An 18733-nucleotide genomic window follows, 5' to 3' on the forward strand; every position below is an offset into this window, starting at 1 on the left:
TAAACTGAACCATCGAGGTGAAAAGATCGAAAGGAAGAAGAACTAGTAAACTATTGCAACTATCATTTCACCCGATATCAAAGCGATTTGCAAATTTGCAAATGATTTCCTATCGATTTTCAATTGCATGGGCTTGTGAACATATAATAGCTATTCATACTTTGACGGATTTTCGTCAGTATTCTATCAACTCCTTTAGAGATAGGCAATTTTTTCAGTTAAACAGTCCCTAATAGTTGGATATTTCACTTGTACTCAAACCACAAAGTAAATTAAAACCTCTTCATTGATCTCGATTTATCGTCATTGGCGCCATCCTCGAGCTCTTCACTTGCCTTGTGCGTGCCTCACAGACCATTTCTGTAGACATCCATTCTCATATCTCATCAGAAACTGATGAGTGGATTGATTACACAATGCGTTGGCCAATCTTGGGCATAAGGCGAAGAGATAAGATGATAGGCGGTATAATATGATTTTTTCATCATGTAAAGTCTTTTTCACTACCTTAAGGAAAATAAAAAAAATAGTGACCTCACCCATCAGTGCGATTAGAGTTAACTTTATTTATCAAGAAGAAAAAAAAGAAATTCTCTTTGGCAACCAAGCTGGGTCTTGCTCAAAATTTCCTGTAAGAAACCCATCAGGATGATTACAACACCTGAAATGACGAGGTCTAGAAACAGGTTTATTGTGCTCCAGTTGTGGATAAGGCAGTGACCATGCGCGTGTACATATCGTGTGCTAGGTGCATATGGAAGTCAGAGGCGGCTAGTTTCACGGTCCAAAATGTAGACCAGCCTGCCAAATGGCTCAATGAACATGGATACTATTTTTAAAGGTTTCAGTTTTGCAATGTGGTGCATGGGGGATGCAAATATAAGCTCATTATGCACAAAGTGATTCAAACGGCAAAATTTGGACCTGTTCTCTTGCCTCGTATTTGAAAACAAATGCCATGGCATGTTTCGAGTGCAAACCATAAAGTTTTTCAGCCCATGTTTGGATATCGACAAGTGATGCTTTGCTTGTACAATCAAGCGCAGACAGTGCCTCTGCTCGTTTCTAAAACAACCATAAGGAGGCGAGGGAGGAGAAAGAGATGACAAATTGGCGCCATACTAGCCCAGCGGAGCTCGTCGTTGTCTCATCTTTTCGTTATCTTTCCCAAGCGATTTTGCAATGGCCCTTTCGCAACAAGCCGATTCTGTGGTGCAATGAGTCTCTGCGCCACTGAGCCGCTTCAAGGATATTGCGGGCTGTCCTTGGGAAATGGCATTATTTTTGGGGACTGGAACCACCACTAAGATCCGCTCATGCTAATAGGGCCACTCGGCCAATCAGGGGCTTCGAGGCCCGAACAAGCTTGGTCTGAGCCTGGGGGATTGATTGCACAGTCCCAACACCTACTCTTGTCTCCAAAGGGATAAGAGGACGGGGTCCGGACCAAATAGAAACAACCGAGCGAGAGGTCACGCGACTTTCGACGAATATTTCGCAAGTGTCAAAAAATCTCAACCCCTATTATTATTCGACGCTTTTGCACTCGCAAGCTTCTTCTTTCTCGTTCGTCATTTTCTCGCACTTCGGCATATTGTTAGAAAACACTCGCCATCTCGCTGCAATCGCTCTCCCCTCTATTTCAAGCTGTTAATTAATCTCCACATTTCCTCTCGTCGCCCATCACCTTCTTTTTTTTTTCGCCCCCTCCTCCTCTTGCCCTTGGCTAATTGCGCCTTTTAGTCATGTCCTTCTAAAGAAGATCGAATCTTCTTTGGATCATTCTCCATTTCCTCAATGTGCTTCCCGCATTCCACTTATCATCACTTTTAATTCTGACCATAAGCCGTTAACCATCTATTCTCTTATACAATCTCTTTTTCCCCCTTTGATTCTGTATTATAACCTAGTTTAATAGTTTGTCTATTGCCTTTCTACGGATCTTGATCCCCCCTTTCTCTCTCTTTATCTATAAGCTCTTGCTAGGAGTTGCAAGTGTTGGGAGGGCGAACGCGCTAGTGCGGTGCGAGTAGTGGTTTTATAATCTTGTATCCTATAGTTATATTTTGTGTCGTATTCAACCTATCCTGTATTTCTACCGCTTCCCACCGTTCTTGGCCACCATGTCTGTCACCGACGATTACGCTATCTCAAAACTTGGTCGCACCATCGATAACACCTACGAGCTCGTCGACATCATCGGTCGCGGCTCCTATGGTTGCCTTTACCTCGCACGCACCATCCTCGACCAGTCTCACTACTTTGCTGTGAAGCATCTCTCCAAGCAAGGCCTCAATCCTGTCGAGCTCTCTTTGCAGCGGGAAGAGTTCTCTCTGCATTCTCGATTGCCCGCCCATCCGAACATTGTGAAACTGGTGCGTGTTGTGGAAACCGATGAAGATGTCTGGATGGTGCTTGAACTGTGTGCCGGCGGTGATGTCTTTGACCTGATTGAGCGGGGCTGGTTGGGTGACTCGGAGGGTGTAAGATCTTGCTTCGTGCAGATCCTTCGGGCGGTGGAGCACTGCCACCTCCACGGGGTCTATCACCGGGACATCAAGCCAGAGAATATCCTTGTTGCCGAGGATGGCACGCTCAAGCTCGCCGACTTTGGCCTTGCGACCAGCGAGATCTTTATCGAGGGCGAGTATGGTGTGGGAACGTTGGCTTATTTGGCCCCTGAGCAGCATCCGGACGTGAGCGAGGCCGGAACCGTGTACGACACGGCGAAAGGAGACGTGTGGGCCCTGGGAGTATTACTGGTGGCGATGATGACTGGGCGAAACCCGTGGCGCGAGGCCAATGCCGCCAAGGACAAGGTGTTCGCCGACTACGTGCGGAATCCGGTTGCCGTGCTCGGCCAGATGTTCCCGCAAATATCGGCCGAGGCCCTCGCGATCCTGCTCGGGCTCCTGGCGATCGATCCCTCGAAGCGCCCCACCATCACCGAAGCGAGCAGGCAAATTCTCGCTGCGAAGATTCTGATTGTTGAGCAGAACGAGGTGGAGAAGGAGGAGGAAGTGAAGGAAGTGGCGGCCAGTAAGGAGGAGCAAGCGAAGAGGAAGCTGGCTGAGGAGCAGGCGGATGAGGAGGAAGCTAGCGAGAAGGAAGACGAGGGGTATGGCTCATATTCGCCTCCACGAATGGTCAAGTCGGTAGGCTTGTCCTCCAGCTGGTCCGACCTTGCGGACGAGGAGGGCGAAATGGATTTCTCTATGCCAGCGTTTAACGCGCTGCCTATTTCCACCTTCAATTCGTCTCCGGAAGTGCCTTTAGTACAGGAAACATCCTTTAGTATAAAAGAAAAGGGAGCTCTGGTGGAGCCCGAAGACGACGGCGTGTTCGTCTTTGAAATGTAGATTTTAAATCATCATTTAGTGTTTCAATAAAGTAATTCACCTTCGGCTAATGACAGCTAACCTATCGAGGACGAAGCCAAAAACCCATTGCATGTCGCATGCTCATAACTGAAACAGAAAAAGAAAGGCATTTATTTACATAAAATGAGAACAGTGACAGTATCCAATAAATAGAGTTCGACGGCACAGATCCCCCCTCCCCCCAAGGGATCCACATTTTGATCTATCCACGGTCCGACAAGGACCGGTAGAAGAGGTTGTGCGCGTTCTCCAGATCAAACATCAGCTGTCGGACATCGTCCTCTCCAAGCGTGTCGCTCGCCTTCATCTGGTTGAGGGTGATAAGCCAGTTACGCAACTTCTCCTTGGAGTCCTCGAATTCAGGCGGTAGAGACACGTAGTGTAAGCTCTGCATCAGGTCGCTGAGCTGTGGATGCAGCTGATCCACTGCCGTGAAGTTGAGCTTGAGGGCATCCATCAGGGTAATGAAATGCTAAGAAAATACAAGGGCTTGGTTAATAGTGAAGGGATGAGAGGAGGCCAAGCAAAGCTCATAGAGCAAGGGGGTCTTGGGTTATATATATTTATATATATATCCTCGATAAGAAGGAAAAAATAGAGGGCAGGAAGTCATTACCTGCACCGTCTCTGCAACGTATTTGGCTGACCGACTAGGATCTCTACCCGACTCTGCTGCATGCTCGATCGTCGCTGGCACTCCGATTTTCAGTAACCTATTAGCTGCCGCTGGGCATTCCAGCTGCCATGAGATTCATCGATTAGACTTCGCAATGTTCCCATCTGTATAACCATGATTTACAAGCAATAGGCTTGCATCTAGGTAAGGTCACCTACCTTATATTCTCGCATGAATTGTTCCACATCGGGTACTGCATCTCGCACCAGATTCAGGGCGGTTTTGAATTGAGCAATGAGTCTGGCACATGCGGGAGTATAGCTTGAAAGAATAGAGAAATAAACCCATTCAATGAACCAAAGGATTGTGATATAGTAAAAGTGAAGTCGATGGCTTACTCTTGAGGAGTGATGCTGTCTCGAATATAGGCTTTTTCAAGGTGTTCGACGGTGACAATGATTGCGTAAAGATCAGCCATGGTCTCATACTTCTCACGTCCTTTGCTGTTTGTATATAATTTGATTTCCTAAAAAAGGCAGTAAGGAAGGATGAGAAAGGAATACAGAGAGAAGAAACGGAGAGGGATGGAGGAAGCTGCTAGAGATACATCTGCAAAATTTGTCACGCACCTCATCTAAATTCCTGTCTTTCAATTAGAAGAAAATAAATTAGAAGACAACTATCATTTTCACACCAATCAAACTTACTGCGATCGGTAGAGGCTGATGCAGTAGAGGGTCTAGATGCAGAATCGTTGAAGTGGAAATTGGTGGGAGTATTGTAACTTGGTGGTTGCTGCATCTTGAGTGATTGGTATATAGAGAACTTGCCCTGACTAAAGTTGCTTTTCCCCATATAGGCAGGTCGACTGCGCCTTAAAGCCGATTTGAAATCTTAAAGAAAATACCAACGCGAAGTCGAAACCACACTAGATTACCCTATATGATAGTGATAAATCAGGATTTTACTGAGAGCCTCTCTGATTTACCAAGCCGCCCATTTGTCAACTATAGCCATTATAAAAGCACTCTTAATACATCTATTGGTTGCGAAAGCGGGTTGGGGTCACTAGGGCTGAGTCTCGACGTGTCGAGCAGCCCACTAGTGATTTTTAATCCATTGTGTGGCATGTTTGATCTCTCGGCGGCAGATATTCGAGCAATCGCAGCCGAGTAGACCTAACCTCAAGGCCGCACACCTGGTGTCACTGCCTATGAAGGGCCTAGAATGGCCAATGTGCCCTGCCATTGCGCATGGCTCATGGCTATAGATCTCTCGACCTAGATCTCAGAGGTTGATTGCGAGACAGAGGCTTTCGGGTAGCACACCATCGTAGCTTCACTAATGTAAATAGTAGCGGCAGGCGACTACCGCCGGTTTGACGGGGGATGATCTGTGGCTTTCTGAAAGTTTAAACTAGAAACTCCGATATCGAAATTCACAACGAACTTTGAGAGAGCCTTCAGTTCCTTGAAAGCTCTCCATGGACGTTAGAGCTAGAACCATGGCGATGACCCACAGCGGGACAGTCTGGTGGATGGGAGAGATCCGTATTGGTATGCAAGTTCAGATCGTTCCGCAATCTCGGCTGGCAATGGACCATCCTAAACCCAGGTAAAACGCCGGTTCTGGTCTGATTCGAGGTGGAGATATTGGGTGTCACCACCTTTCCCCGAAGGCCTTCCTGAAATCAAGGCAATAGCGAGCCAGAGCCGCTCATGACGGGAGGGGCGGCGGCGGGCGGATGCGAAGCCATCCAAAGCCCAGAGCGAAACCGCCCGGGCCTGGCAATGGAACGAACAAAGGGAATTTTTGCGAATTTTGCGGAGCTGCGATCACAGACGGAAGAAGTAATTGCATTGCTTTAATAACAAGCTTGGAAATTCCAGCTTCGGCCAATTGGAGGCCAACTTCTAAATTAAACGTAAAAAAAACAATCATTATTTCCTTCTTCACACATCTTCGCGCCTCCCCCTTCTTTCCCTCCCTCCGGATCGAATCCAGCAAAATATCTCACTGTCTCAACAACGAGTCCTACTCGCTCTTTTTATTTGGTCTCCTCATTAACGTTGCATGCGCATCGCTCTTTCCTCTCTCTCCGGCCATTGCCTCTCCACGCTCTCTCCCTTCACCACCCACATACGCGCTAATTTTGTATCGATTGTTCCCCCGAGGATCATCAAGGTACGTTGAAATCTTCCGAACCTCATCTCTCCCATCCATCGACGCTTAATCTGCGTCTCCTCACCTATTCAACAGGCGTCGCTACCAGTCTACGCTTCTTCTCTCCGGATATCCATGAAGTGCCCACGATACCAATAGGATATACCAGTATGTTACGTCCCGTTCTCTTACCAGCAGTGCACGCAGAGATGCGCCGTGCCATCGACATCAATCTCAACCCGGTGGATAACAATAAACCGCCGCCATCTCCGGACCAGAATCAGAATAATGGCAACCCCAATAACAACAATGGGAATAATGCGAAAGATCCTAACGAGGCTCCCACCGTACAGCCGAATAAGCCTCCCGCATCTACGCAGCCGCCAGTCTCCGAACCACCCCCCATCACCTCTACTATCACTCTGACCCCCAGTCGCACACCACCTCCCGCCACTTCCCGACCCGCCACCACCACCTCGGCTAAACCCGTGGTAACGAGTGGAACCATCACATCCTATGTCACAGTACCGCCACCCAGCGAAGCTCTGCCTGGCCCTACTGCGGCAGCGCAGCAGGTGCAGCCGAAAGATGACGGCAGCGGCGGTCAGCTCGTCACGGCAGGAATAGCAATTGGATGTGTGGTCGTAGCGGCTGCCATTGGGATCTGGATTTTCAGAAAATGGAAACTCTCGGTAGATATTAACGGAGCGCATTGGATTGGGCATCTTTGAGCTAGAAATGGTGTATTGACTCTTTCCTCCCTCTTCTTTTTTTTTTTTCTATTAGCCGTCGCGCGATTTCAAGGAGAAGATACAAGGGGGAGGGAACCCTTTCCGACAACGAACACACGAATCAGATACAGTGTTCCTACGTGAGCTGCAGGAACCATAGTATTTATTTCTTACCATCCTCCACCCCATCCCTTCTCTCGCTTCCCCCGCCTCTTCCTCCACCACCCCCGTCGCTGCCGCCTTCGCCGCCACCTTTTTCTTTGCTTCTATTTGTGAGATTTTTCATAAACCTACTATCATACAGATATCTTTTTAAGTCCTTTTTATTATGATTTTTAACTTCTTGCTATATTCTTGCTATTGTTATTATTGGTTTCTTTTCTTATCAACCCTTTTCTCTACCTTGTCCTACCTCTAGTCTTTTTTCACTCTTTTTTGCTTGTTTCAAAGGCTCTCAATCTTAAACACTTTCCAAATGGATATCAAATACTGTGTGAATGAATGAGATTTCTGGCCAAGGTGGGATGAATTCAGCGAGCCATGGTTTCCTCTTAGCTATTGTAATAGTGAATGGGAGTTATTTTGACGTGTATTGCAATATACTGTTTTTTTTTATACATGCAATGGGATGGATAAAGATGATCTCGAAAGGTGTAATTCACCTTGTTTATTATTCCATAGTGTAGATGGCATCGAGCCCAAGTGGGATTACCCTAGGACCCTCCTTAATTCCCCCTGTTGGCAGCCCAATTCGACCTGAATTTCATATGATCCGATTTAGGAAGCTATTAAAACTGCGAAAGGACTATTGGGATTTTTCAAGGAATTACGATAGACCTCAAGGAATTCAAGCCCGATGCTCTCATCTCACGTCCAAGCCATGATCCCCTCTTGCAGAGCAACGGCACAGAAAGACGCGTCACATTGGATCCACCTCCCGTAGGATGCTGCCTACGGGTAGCCATTATAGAACAGGCCATGGGAAATTATTCGATTCAGAAGCAACATCGTCGCCTTCGCTCAATCCTCCCCTTTCCTTACCGTAAGTGCACCATTCGCTTCCCCCAGAGCTACCTGGATTCCATCCACTCTTGTCCATCTCTTTTTATTAGGATAGTTGTAATATGTTGGTGACTCTGCAAATATCAGTCAAAGCGTGGGAGACAATTCTTGAATATGTATCAGCGGAATTAAGGAACCCTGCGTTTGTTGGAGAGTTGTCACTCCGCGTATTAACAGATATGCGTAGGTTGCGTTATTTCAACTGCAGTTTGAATTATGTGGGCAATTCCATCCTCTCGCCTAAGGCGCAATAGGAGCAAAGTAAACTTCGTTGACACTATTGTCATTGAACTAAACTGGAGATGTAGTCACTCGGCCGACAGATGAATGATACTCAAGGGCTAACTCGCTCCAAACAGCTCAATTATTTTGTAGATGAAAAGATCTTGCACTGCCAACAATTTTGCACAAACCCCTATTTTGAAAAGATGGATAGAATTCGAGCAAAAAAAAGCCAGTGTTTCCCCTACTCCCTCACATCTTGGTATAAATAAATGCGATTCTCTGAGTCATTCATTCGTAAGGAATGCAAACCCGTGTGTATACAATTCATCTCCGGATTTTCCCTTAACCTATATTCTCACACAACCGCTCCACTGAAGATTCTCAACCTGATGATGCTCTACTATTGCCTTGACGGAATGTAAAATGTTGCATGTGCCCAGGTCTTGATTATTGTTTGCATTAAAGATAAGTCCCATTTGAGACTAGAGTCCTCGCTGTTTTTATTTTTTTAATTAATGGATTGCCATGCAATGGATCTCGACCGTCGGAGTGGGGGGTGCATTGCATATTAGAAGCATATTAATTGCAAATCGACAACTGGATAGAAAACTGGTATACCAGAGCAAGTCGCCTCAGAGGTGAAGAGGATGCTGAGACGTACAAGTTTGAATTTGAAAACATTCCCAAACCCTTAGTCTAGCCCAATAGCCCACATCTCCCTGCCCAAAGGAGATGTAAAACGTGCTAGGATTCATGACTCGATCATGAATACGCTGACTCTCAAATACTCGCTGACTCCCGAAATTGTAATCCTGTCTTACTCGAGGCAGCCGTGTGACTTTGAATTTTTTAACTCTTTTCATCTAATTTCTCGCAACTCGCTCTTCTTCTGAATCCGCTTCCTGAATTCATTCTAATTCCATTTGGCTCTCTATCATTAATCTTCACCCGCCACTCCACCAAGCTCCTTCCTCCCCCTCCCCTCCCTCACCCCTCCCCTGCATTTCACAGCCACTAATTATCCATGGAGAGCGACAAGTCTACGTCAAGTGATCAAGCTTCCGATGCCAGCATTAGCGAGAAGCCACTTATTCGCATATCGCCTCCACAGTTTGACTTTCTTCGTAAGTAATCTCCATTTGTCTCAGAAGCTTGCATGCCATCTAAATTGCCTTTCGCTATGAAATCATTTTCTAGCTTCGAGAAATGGTAATGGCTATGTGAGCCGGCTCTCTATTCGTAATATGCTCGGCAACTCAATTGGGTTTAAATTTAAGGTAATTTTGCCGCTTTTTTCATTGAATCTAAGAAGGAATCCAACCATTGACCCCGCAATCTGTTTCCATCTCAGACAAACGCACCTACGCGCTACAGCGTAAAGCCTGTGCTGGCGACCTTGGGTCCTCACGAGTCCCTTGAGATTTATGTACGAAGTGATTCGGAGGTCAAACCCGGGGACAAATTTTTGATGCAGAGCATCTCCCTCACCGATGAGGAGGCGCGTCAACTAGACGCACGATTTTGGCGCGAGTTGGACCGGCGGAGAGTTATGGAAAACCTGATAGCATGCCGGGTCGCGCAGCCGCCAGTGGCGGCCAGACCGGAGCAGGAGATGAAGAAAAACAGCAGAGGAGAGGTAAGTTGATGTGATTGGAATTCAAGCAAGCGTATGCACGGCTAAATGAGCATCCACCCTCCTCCTTCCTCTCATTAGAAACTCGACTCCGCACTTCATTGGATGTTCGCGGTGCGCTATACGAGAATTCAGCTGTTGATTATCTCTTTTCTGTGTATTCTAGTAGGGTTCATCCTCCCAATCGAACGATATATCCACGTCTTCTATGGCGGTGAAATGGAAGATCGGCTTTAGCTGCTTCCTCAATTTATTTCTCAGTCGCTTCTATTCTTGTCTCATTGTTTTGTATAAACTTGTCTGTTCACTTGCCGTCCGATCCCAATTCATCCATTTTCTTAGTGTATTTCTTCACCAGTCTATCTTCATCCTCTCTACCACTTCTGTTTTTTTATCTTCCTCACAGTCTTCTTGCTCTCTAATTCCTTTATCCATTACTGACGTTTAGTTGCTGTTTTGTAACCTTTACATCATTCACGCATACAAACAAAGTAGTTTCGAATTAAGTAATTTCTCTTAATAGATTTCTCAAACACATAGGAAAGCCTAAGCATACAAAGTTATGGAGATTGAGTCGTAATTCGAGCGGAGACCCACTTTGGTTCTAGTTGAACGTAAGTCCAATAAATATGTGCCTTTCATTAGGTTGTAGGCCATCTTGGCTGAAGGGATATTGCAGAGTTCTGGAGATCATAGAGATTCATCGTGGCTTTGCGCACTTGTTGCCCATCCTTAATTTTCATTCAGTACTCGTGGCATCTTCTCTATGCAATGTCGTTGAATCTGCACTTAAAAACATGAAAAAAAATGAAATATTTAATTAGATTCTTTTAATCTAATAGAAATGGAATTTAACAAACGAACCATTGATGAACCAATTTTATTTCTGGACGCTAATTTGGAGAGGATATTTAATTACACAATCGAAGCAGGTAGGGGAAAAGATGCGACAGGTTACCGGTGCTCTCAATGACCACAGCAGCTCTCCAACTAGATGGGGTGGAAAATACGCGTTGTCTAATAGAGCAAGTGGCCTTATTCATGCTTGGCTGTAAAGGTTTAGCCACGAAGGAGATGCTTTTTGAGAAATTCTGTAGGCAATAATCCAGGCTTGACATAATACCTGAAGCCTCCTCACTTTTGGATGGGGAAAAATGGTGGAATAGCCGGAGCCTACCATTCAACATTGTATTATCCTCTGGGAATTTGAAGGATGGATAGAATATTGAGTTAATTCATCTTTTGGAGAATTATGGGGAATTCTCGGAATGAAAATGTATAGTTTTTCGATCACGATGCAAGTGAACAGCCAAGCTTTCATTCGTTCAAGGTGCGCCTCACCCATTGTTTCCATTACTTCAAGTTCACTGTCTCCAATAGACTCTATTGGAGACAGAGCGCGTGAAGCACAGTAGTATCAAAACTATGTCAAAACTGATCTCAAATAATACCGATTATATTCAAATTAGATTACATCCATATATAATAAATATTTACTCTGTGCTAAACACACTTTCAATCACCCCCGTAATCGTGCCTTCTTCCGCTCCTTCTGCGCCCTCGAGCTAACATCGGCAGAGAAAGAGGAAGAAACCGGGTGGGCAGGGGCAAGGTATTGAGCTATTCCTCGAAGGCCAAACAGACGCTGCATTCTCTGAAAAGTCGATATTTTCGTGGCCTCTTGTTGGCTATTGTTGGTAGTCGCCACAAAGGATAGGCGATTAAGCTTGTTTCGATGTGGGTTGGACCGGAGGCTTGGAGGAGAGAGCGAGGCCCTCACGGTGGGAACTTCCCGTTGCTCTGGCATGATGTCAGCTTGGAATCGGAGAGGTGTATTCCATCGGAGCGAGTGGTCATCTTCCCGTTGATTTGCTCTTGAGAGAGGCGGAGGTTGTCGCGCGAACATAACGTTGTCACTTCTTCTAATAAGTTCGGGTGCTGAGTCTGAGGATGCCAAGTTGGAAGAATAGGGCTCCAATAAGGGGTGTATGACAGGTAAAGTTTGTTCAGAAGAGGTGAGCCCGTCGTGTAAAGGACTTTTCTCAATGATTGATGACGCGGTCGAAGATGGGTCCTGCAGTTCGCTCTCTGTGATTTCTTCAGAAGCAGTAGAGGGGGTGGGAATAGGTTCGAGCGCAGTCCTTTTCATTGCTTCCTTTGCCTTCTTCTTTTCATTCGATTCAGGGATCGCCTTCGCCGCTCCACGCCTGTACCTTACATATTCTCTTCTCTCCCTCATCACCCAAGACCTCCCATTCTTTCCGTGTTGAGAGGATTCTTTGCGGTCTATTTTTGATATCTCGCAGGGCGCTATGGTTCTTCGTCGTCCCCAGCGCAATCCTTTTGTGTCACGTTTCTCCACGCCTTTCCCTTTGACTGCGCTGCCTTCAAAGTCATCATTGGGAATGCTTTCGTCCTTCTGCTGCCATTCTTTCCCATTATTATGATGGGTATCAACAATAACTACTTGTAATAGGTCATCTTGGTCATAGAGCGGCCGAATGATGGGGAGACTCTTGCTCCGAGCTACAGGTCTGTTCTGGGGACGTATTCCTTTATTCCGTGGGGAACTTCTCTTTGGGCTTGATGGTTTCTCGCCCTTCGGCGCCTTCTCGGTAAATATGCTAGGGGTATCATTTTGGGACGGGATCTGTTTGAGCTCCTCCTCAACGCCTTTAGAGGAGTTCGCTGAGATTTGCTTGTTAAATGCGTGTATAGGCAAGGGAGGCGGGGGTCCAAGCGCCGCCATTGTGGTATACTGTGGGATAGAGAACTTTGACTGGTGTTCTATCAAGAAAGAGATCACGCGCTGGGAAAGTCGGTATTCTGTGGGAGCTAGCATTGGAGGTGCAAGAATCCCCGGCGCAAATACAGATGCCAGATTATTTGCATCCATGCGGTTCCACCGGCTATTGACGGCAAAGACGGAGAGAAGATCCAATAAATAGAGCAAAAGGTACTGGTGCGGTAGTGGTATTTGCTCGATGAGCGACTGAAAGGCTAGCACACGGCCCTCTTCTGACATCTCTTTACCTAGTTCAGAGGCAAACAACAGAAGAGGTTATCTCCTTTGAATAAAGCTCAAATGCAATGAAAAGCATATCTAACCCATCACAGAGAGAAAAGAGGAATAAAAGTTATGAGGTATAATAGGTACTGGCAAATAGTTGATAAATCGCCTCAAGATATTCGCCGCGTCATGCACACTGTATCCCCGCCAATTCAAGTCGGAGCCGTAGGTGGGAGGAGTATCAAAAATGTCCTGCAAACAGCCAACTCGTTTAGCAGACCCGGATATACGGAATATACCTTCAACGAATACCGCTTTATAAAGAAAAAAAAAGGAAAAAACTTCGTCAGCCCTAACGCAATGTTGTCGATTGTGCCAAGAACTACCTTGGGACTTTAGAAATGATCCACATTTGGCCACTATGATGGGTATATAGCCATAGCACTGCTCGTTACCATCCACATAACTGATTGGAACGCAAGCATAGGCGGCCAATGTCATAAGCGGAACTCCAAATAGATATCCCGCTGCAGAGTGTCCAGAGCATGAAATCAATCAAAACAATGTCATAATAATTCGTTAATGTGAGCCATTCATCAATTTCGTTGAATTATGAATTTAACTACATTTCTTTATCATGAGCCCCGAATCAAATACATTACTTGGGGTCGCATGGGTAGGGGATGGCGGAACATCCATGTTTGACCGCGAACGGCGCCAGAACTTCCACTTTGCCGTGGATTTTGACATAATTAGAGTGAAGAGTGGGAGAAAGGAGACAACGGTTCAAAAGAGATTCTCTTCAATGGTACCCAATTCCACCAGAGAACAGAGCATACATAGTTTGTTGTTCATAAAATGGCTAATCCCTTTGATGTTTTTTTTTACCTGCTTTCCTTTTTTCAAAGAAAACTTGAGCAATAGGACTTTCTAATTCAGGCCTGAGTTTTGTTTGCCCTCAGGTGGCTGTCATTATTTTAAATTTAGTCTATGGCTCTCAATCTGACACTCTCGCAATAGCCTGGCGCGGATAGTCTGTGCATGTCCAAAAGCCACGTAGGTTTTCTAATCATCACCTTTTTTTCCTTTTCATATCTCTAATTGAGAAATCTTGTGGTATACCAAGCCCTGTGAATTAATAATAAAAGATCGCTTTTTTTGGGAGGATTGTATTACTATACTGAATGACCGTTCAAGTATCGATCTATTGAGAATATAGTGGATTGAAAGTCGAGTAATCATTCAACCACCGTAAAATTTTGGATGCACCGTTTATAAGTTATTATTTTCTTTTGTAATCCTATGTAGCGCGTCTATATTGCATTCATATATTTATCCTTTTGCATTGAGCGCTACGGGCTAAGTGTTATCCGATTTTTGTATAGTTGCCTATCCAGCGAGACCAATCACCGGATACTTGGACCAATACGTCACTCTTTTTTTTTTCCAACATCCGATTGTATTTACTGTTCTGTTTTGTTCATCCTCCTTGAGTAACTTTTTCTTCTTGTCAATTATCGTCGGGTGGGGATCGTACAATAAAACAATGTTCCTTACCAGGTCTACTGTTGCGCTTCGCTCTCTTAGCATCAAGGTATACCGTTTTCAGTGGAGCACGATGCAAAGCAAGCTATTAATGAATTCTATTTTGTAATGTGTATCTAGGCGACTGCCGCTCGTGCATTTTCATCAGCTACCGATGCCTTCCCCACTACCCGCGAAAACCTTACTGAAGCTTTCAAAGGAACCAAAAATGCCGACGTAATTAGATTTTATTATCCACCTTATTCTTTACACCTAAATTAATGAATTCGATTATGAATTTTTTTTTCTGGGTTAACAGGGTAATTACACAGTGACTCTAATTCCTGGTGATGGCATTGGACCTGAGATCTCCAAGTCCGTGGTCCAGATTTTCAAGGAAGCTAAAGCGCCTATTGAATGGGAGCCTGTCGATGTTACCCCCGTTATCAAGAACGGAAAGACTGCAATCCCGGACGAGGCTATTGAATCCGTCCGCAAAAACACCGTCGCCTTGAAGGGTCCCCTCGCTACTCCAATTGGCAAGGGTCATGTCTCTCTAAATCTGACTCTACGTCGCACCTTCAACCTGTATGCTAATGTGCGCCCTTGCAAATCGATTGTTGGATACAAAACCCTCTACGATAATGTCGACACAGTTCTTATCCGCGAAAACACTGAGGGCGAATACTCCGGTATTGAACACGAGGTGGTCAATGGTGTCGTCCAGTCCATCAAATTGATCACAAGGGAAGCTTCGGAGCGCGTGGCTCGTTACGCATTCACCTATGCAAGCGAAGTTGGACGTGAACGCGTCACAGCCGTACACAAGGCCAACATCATGAAGATGTCCGATGGTATGTTCCTTGACGCCTGCGAGCGTGTTTCTCGAGACTTCCCTGGTATCCAATTCGATGAGGTGCTTCTCGACCGTGCTTGCCTGCACATCACCCAGGATCCCTCTCTATACAAGGACACCGTCATGGTAATGCCCAACTTGTATGGTGATATCTTGTCAGACATGTGCGCCGGTCTTATTGGCGGTTTAGGGTTGACCCCATCCGGAAACATCGGCCGCGACGCTTCGATCTTCGAGGCTGTCCACGGCACTGCCCCCGATATTGCCGGCCAGGACAAGGCGAACCCGACTGCTCTCCTTCTCTCCGCCATCATGATGTTGCGTCACATGCGCCTGACGGACTATGCTGAGCGAATCGAGCGTGCTGTGCTCAAGACCATTGCCGACGGTAAGGTGCTCACTGGAGATCTTGGTGGTCGGTCGACCAACACGGAGTTCACCAAGGAGATTATTCGCAATCTCTAAGCCGTTTTTATCTATTGTTTTAAAAATATTTATCCCTTATTCCCATTTCTCCTCCATCCCTCGTACTTTGCCATCCTCCCCTAATCTTCCTAGGGATTGAATTACAAGTTTCTATAGACCTTTCTTGCCTCCCTCTATTTATACACAAAAATGAAATCCTTCCTAGACGAGGTTACCAAATACAATACACTCTTTGCTATTTATCGGCAGTTTTTTGAAAAACGAGTACTGGTATTGTATATGATACTATATAAATAGACGGGGAAAATATAGATAAGAAGAAACGCAAGAGTAAAGACAAAGAATGGAGGAAAGAGGGGGAAATTGTTTGGAGAAGAAGCAGTATTAGGTGTATGGAAGAATAGCAATGTTCATCTATTAAATAACTTGCTGAATAATATTTGCTCAATCATTTCTTGGAATTGGCTTGGAGATATCTATAGCCGAATACTTTGGCGGTAGATCGGCCACTTCCACTGAAGGGGCAGATGGGGTCGGTCCAGGCTCAGAGACTATGTTAGGTGGAGCAACGGAGAAGTGTGGGGGGTAAGCCGTCGTGGGAGCAAAAGTTGTTAGCGTGGGCGAAGAGTACACCAGCTTGACGGTCAGATTTTTTCGCTTCTTTTCCTTTGAACTAGGAGGACCTGATCCAGATCGTTCCATACACCAGGAGATCTGGTGTTTGGGGGTGTCCTCCTGATTAAAACGTTTGAGTAGCAATAGAAGGGCCGGAATAAACTTCGAAAATAAAATGTAGAATTAGCATAAGAAACTCACCGAAAACATAATGATCTCTACCTGATGCTCATATACTTTTATACACCGCCGTCGATGGAAATAAGTGAAAATCCCCAGTGAAGGTAAGAAAAAGAGTAGGATGGGTAGAGACACGTACCACTTTGCAAAACTAAATGAGACGCTCACAACTGTGATGACAATTCCATACGCCAAAATAGCAACATATCGAGGCCACTCTGCTACGTTGTATTTTTCAACGAGAACTGAGTCAAGCTCTTTTCGACGAGCATCGAAGAGTTCACCTGGAATCTTAACCAAAAAAAAGCTTAGTAGACATGGAGTAGCAATAAATGAGAGTAAAAATACCAAAGTATCCGCCAAATAAGAGCTATAACTCGAGAGAATGAAGTTATATCCTCTCCAACCATCTCTCTCTAGATCAATACTGGCGATTATTTGGGTATTCATCGATCGTTTATTCTCTACTTTTTAAATCAATGTACAAGTTGAGTAAATAAAATAGCTTATAGTCCAATAACCCACGTGGCTGTGCGAGTACAAATCTTGGCAGCAAGAGTTTAAATTGATAAAATTGTATATTTTATTCTAGATTACTTCAGAGATATGTTGTAGGAATTTCAAGATAAAGATAAAAGAAGAGCAGGAAAAAAAGGGAAGATAAAAGTAAGATTATTGTGTCGCAGAGGATGAAAATGCATCGAGGAATAAAAATTTACATTAGTCAGAGTCATAGTTAAATTTAATACTATGACTTCCCTCTGTGTCAATTTGGCCCCCACGATATGAACCACGCTTTTTCTTGTTCTTTTCCTGTCTGAATCCTTTCCCGCGGGTCTTAATCAAGTCCAAGTGTGCCTTGTATCCATAAGAGTTTTGGTCGGAACCCCCCTTGGAGACATAGGTATTGTCTTTGAGGCGCTCGTCGAGGAATTCCACTTCTTCAGCTCGCACTCTTTGGAATCGCTTGGGCTCCGATTTTGGTTCCTTTTTACCATTTATATGACCATTAGCATTTGGTGTTTCACAGTTCGCTGCTCTACGTTTTCCAGGCGCAGATTTAGGAGTGTGAGTAATCCCATTAGAAGCGGGCGTAGATGGAACGCTAAAAATACAGAGGTAAACAGTCAGATAAGCATATAGATAATTTGAATGAATATTTTCTAATGTCAATTCAACCAACTGGGGAGAATTGAATGATTTTTTAAAAAGATCAAAAATTACCTGCAGGCTATGCAGGTAGATATGAGCGAAAGATAGAGATGTCGACTCAATTGTTAAAATCTGACAGAAGCTTACCTCTCTTCAATTTTCTGCTTCTTTTTAGTAGGCTTCTCTGCCTCGCTTTCACTACTATCATCGCTAGAGTCTGAAGAACTTTCACTATCTGATTCAGTGTCCTCACGTTTACGCTTGTTGCCTAAAAACGTGCAAAGTCTAAGTAACTCCCTGTAATTGCAGATAGTTTTGATATTTACTCTCTTTTGGTTTCTCTTTGGGAGCCTCTTCTTCACTCTCTGAAGAGGAGTCACTTTCACTTTCACTTTCACTTTCTGAAGATGAACCATCACTTTCGCTTTCCTTTTCTACTTCGCTCTCTGAAGAAGAATCGCTATCACTCTCTGAAGAAGAAGAATCGCTTTCGCTCGCTTTCTCTGCTTCGCTTTCTGAAGAGGAATCGCTCTCACTCTCCGAAGATGAAGGGTTGACTTCACTAGCTTTCTCTTCTTCACTTTCTGAGGATGAAGAATCGCCATCGCTTTCTTTTTCTGCCTCACTCTCCGAGGATGAAGAGTCCTCATCACTCTCTTTCTCTGCTTCACTCCCTGAGGATGAATCACTCTCAGACGATGAACTTGACTCTGAATCAGAAGATTCAGACTCACTCTCTGAGCCGTTTGGATTTTTAGTTTCATCTTCGCTTGATTCCGATTCCGCATCACTATCACATACAATAAAAATTTGTCAATAATCCAATGCAGTATTATTGTAAGAAGAAAGCAAAAAACACTCACGATTCTTCAACTTCAGCTAGAGTGTTGAATAGCTCGCTAAGCTTCTTTCCGCCTAGAGCGTTTTCTTGCTTCTGCTCTGGCTTGAGCTGCTTTGCCATCACAGCAGCGGCCTTAGGATAGCCATTCTCTTTGAGATAATTGTATACAAGAGCAGCAAGATCTGCCTTTATTGGCGCCATTTAAATTAACAAACTTAAGCGGTAATGATAGAAAGAACAATTGTATGACTTCGGAAAGATTTGTTTATATGATGTGACTTTGAAAATAAAACAGATTATAACAGTAACTAAATGGGAA

General features: G+C 44.9%; 8 protein-coding genes across 8 annotated transcripts; 4 read left to right on the forward strand and 4 right to left on the reverse strand.

Annotated features, from left to right (window-relative positions):
* Positions 1-2123: 2123 nt before the first annotated feature.
* VTP21DRAFT_8956 (uncharacterized protein) lies at positions 2124-3359 on the forward strand (the record flags this gene model as incomplete). The annotated part of the gene is made up of 1 exon (XM_069399861.1): positions 2124-3359. One exon carries the CDS (start codon positions 2124-2126, stop codon positions 3357-3359), a length of 1236 nt encoding a protein of 411 aa, XP_069245652.1.
* Positions 3360-3582: 223 nt separating this feature from the next.
* Positions 3583-4797, reverse strand: VTP21DRAFT_8957 (uncharacterized protein; the record flags this gene model as incomplete). The annotated part of the gene is made up of 6 exons (XM_069399862.1): positions 3583-3852; positions 3997-4119; positions 4215-4317; positions 4395-4522; positions 4626-4642; positions 4704-4797. 6 exons carry the CDS (start codon positions 4795-4797, stop codon positions 3583-3585), a joined length of 735 nt encoding a protein of 244 aa, XP_069245653.1.
* Positions 4798-5500: 703 nt separating this feature from the next.
* On the forward strand, positions 5501-7050 carry VTP21DRAFT_8958 (uncharacterized protein; the record flags this gene model as incomplete). The annotated part of the gene is made up of 4 exons (XM_069399863.1): positions 5501-5610; positions 5699-5846; positions 6171-6851; positions 6946-7050. 4 exons carry the CDS (start codon positions 5501-5503, stop codon positions 7048-7050), a joined length of 1044 nt encoding a protein of 347 aa, XP_069245654.1.
* Positions 7051-9201: 2151 nt separating this feature from the next.
* VTP21DRAFT_8959 (uncharacterized protein) lies at positions 9202-10047 on the forward strand (the record flags this gene model as incomplete). Its single annotated transcript, XM_069399864.1, has 4 exons — positions 9202-9301; positions 9375-9454; positions 9529-9813; positions 9892-10047. 4 exons carry the CDS (start codon positions 9202-9204, stop codon positions 10045-10047), a joined length of 621 nt encoding a protein of 206 aa, XP_069245655.1.
* A 1282-nt stretch (positions 10048-11329) lies between these two features.
* On the reverse strand, positions 11330-13570 carry VTP21DRAFT_8960 (uncharacterized protein; the record flags this gene model as incomplete). The annotated part of the gene is made up of 4 exons (XM_069399866.1): positions 11330-12843; positions 12919-13134; positions 13207-13347; positions 13447-13570. The coding sequence occupies 4 exons, from the start codon at positions 13568-13570 to the stop codon at positions 11330-11332; spliced, it is 1995 nt and encodes a 664-aa protein (XP_069245656.1).
* A 796-nt stretch (positions 13571-14366) lies between these two features.
* VTP21DRAFT_8961 (uncharacterized protein) lies at positions 14367-15665 on the forward strand (the record flags this gene model as incomplete). Its single annotated transcript, XM_069399867.1, has 3 exons — positions 14367-14414; positions 14486-14581; positions 14664-15665. 3 exons carry the CDS (start codon positions 14367-14369, stop codon positions 15663-15665), a joined length of 1146 nt encoding a protein of 381 aa, XP_069245657.1.
* Positions 15666-15684: 19 nt separating this feature from the next.
* VTP21DRAFT_8962 (uncharacterized protein) lies at positions 15685-16871 on the reverse strand (the record flags this gene model as incomplete). Its single annotated transcript, XM_069399868.1, has 5 exons — positions 15685-15823; positions 15926-16051; positions 16117-16403; positions 16464-16712; positions 16770-16871. The coding sequence occupies 5 exons, from the start codon at positions 16869-16871 to the stop codon at positions 15685-15687; spliced, it is 903 nt and encodes a 300-aa protein (XP_069245658.1).
* A 270-nt stretch (positions 16872-17141) lies between these two features.
* VTP21DRAFT_8963 (uncharacterized protein) lies at positions 17142-18615 on the reverse strand (the record flags this gene model as incomplete). The annotated part of the gene is made up of 4 exons (XM_069399869.1): positions 17142-17526; positions 17721-17841; positions 17900-18363; positions 18437-18615. 4 exons carry the CDS (start codon positions 18613-18615, stop codon positions 17142-17144), a joined length of 1149 nt encoding a protein of 382 aa, XP_069245659.1.
* Positions 18616-18733: the final 118 nt, after the last annotated feature.

This window comes from Calcarisporiella thermophila (genome assembly GCF_041956535.1).
Source record: "Calcarisporiella thermophila strain CBS 279.70 unplaced genomic scaffold VTP21scaffold_43, whole genome shotgun sequence".
Lineage (NCBI taxonomy): Eukaryota > Fungi > Calcarisporiellomycota > Calcarisporiellomycetes > Calcarisporiellales > Calcarisporiellaceae > Calcarisporiella > Calcarisporiella thermophila.